We start from the raw sequence: 1487 nt of genomic DNA, 5'->3' as shown, positions 1-1487 counted from the left end.
AAAAAAAAAAAAAAAAATGTTCCACAAAGTAGTTCGTGACGTTTATCTTCGTAGGAATAGTTGTTTTTATGAGATTCAATAAAATGAATTCACAAAACCTTGATTTCTAGCTGTTCGGTCATACATCTGCCAGCACTCAAATTAAAGCTAGTTTAACGTACTGTATATAAGTAAATTATAACACTTACCTTCGTCAAATTAGTAGTTTTTCTGATATTTACAAATGAATATTAATTTTGCATATGAAATAGTTTGAAACTATAAATCAATTTATTTTAGCAATATCATAAAAACAACTAATCCTACGAAGGTAAACGTCATAAACAACTTTATGGCATATTAAATTATCTTTGGATTTGAGTGCTAATAGACATCTGTACGTTAAATGGTTTTTGAGATGACTATAGATTTCTCAAAATAAATTCACTAATTACTTATTTTTCAGTGAATTTATTATGAAAAATTGCTTTTTAAAAAGCTGTATCTTGAGAATGATTTAACGTAAATAGCTCTATTAGAAATCATATTTTAGAATATTTACTCTACTTTAAATGATGTTCTCTTGGGTTTTATGTTTTGTATGTAGTTTTATAAATATGAAGCTCCGAAAGAACTTTTTTTTAACGTTTTGAAACAGCTGCCATTTTGTATTCCCCGTACCTATACTTGGCAGACAATTGCTATACTCAATTTCGACTAGTAATTATACGTAGTTTTTATTGAATTAATCAGAAATTGAGGTGAAATAACTGACTTTTGGACTGAAAAAAAAAAGAAAGGATGTTTCAGTTTCACTGACAGGAATAAATAAGAAAAGCATTATTAATTTACAAAGTAAAAAAAAAGAAGATATAAAACATTATAGAGTAATAGAATTTTCTATAGTTACCTTTGATATGGCACAAATCTATTTAGTGAAATTCTATTTCTGGTACCTTGTGTTCTCGTTGCTTCGGGTGGCCTCCTTATTGTTATATTGTTCGTAAGGAGCCAACTTGATCTAGCTGTAATTAATTCATAACTATTACATCTCAATGTCAAGTATAAATAAATATGTTCAAGTATAGATCTAAATAAATAATAGTCTACAAAAACATTTAGACAACAAGCAAAAAGAATAAAAAATCTAGTGGGGCATTTACGTTACCAAGTTTTGTGTAAATTGGTTTTATAGTGTTAAATTTATGACATTATGATCCTTCCATTGTATCCCAATCTCTCCAATCCCACATCACCACCATCGAAGAATGGTGCCAAAACTGCAGGATTAAAATAAATTCCAATAAATCCCACCAAATCACATTCACCCTTCGTCTTGCCCTACAGTATCTTTTAATAATACCCCACTCATTCCTGTTGAACAGATCCGTTACTTAGGACTAACTTTGGACAAACGACTGACATGGAATCCTCATACAAGACTGAAAAGACAAGAAACTGCTCGTCGATTCCGACAATTACAACATTTACTAGACAAACGGTCCAAA

The 1487-nt window shown here is 29.7% G+C and overlaps 1 protein-coding gene across 1 annotated transcript in view; it reads right to left on the bottom strand.

Annotated features, from left to right (window-relative positions):
* The window catches only part of LOC106682835 (uncharacterized), an 11615-nt gene that overhangs the window by 5621 nt on the left and 4507 nt on the right, over nucleotides 1-1487 (bottom strand). Inside the window, exon 2 of the mRNA XM_014423901.2 lies at nucleotides 890-1004. Within this exon, the coding sequence (XP_014279387.1) occupies nucleotides 890-1004 (115 nt within the window). The remainder of the gene's footprint in view (nucleotides 1-889; nucleotides 1005-1487) is intronic.

This window comes from Halyomorpha halys, unplaced genomic scaffold (assembly GCF_000696795.3).
Source record: "Halyomorpha halys isolate HHAL.00 unplaced genomic scaffold, Hhal_1.1 Scaffold446.1, whole genome shotgun sequence".
Classification (NCBI taxonomy): domain Eukaryota; kingdom Metazoa; phylum Arthropoda; class Insecta; order Hemiptera; family Pentatomidae; genus Halyomorpha; species Halyomorpha halys.
This window is presented reverse-complemented; position numbering and strand designations above follow the sequence as displayed.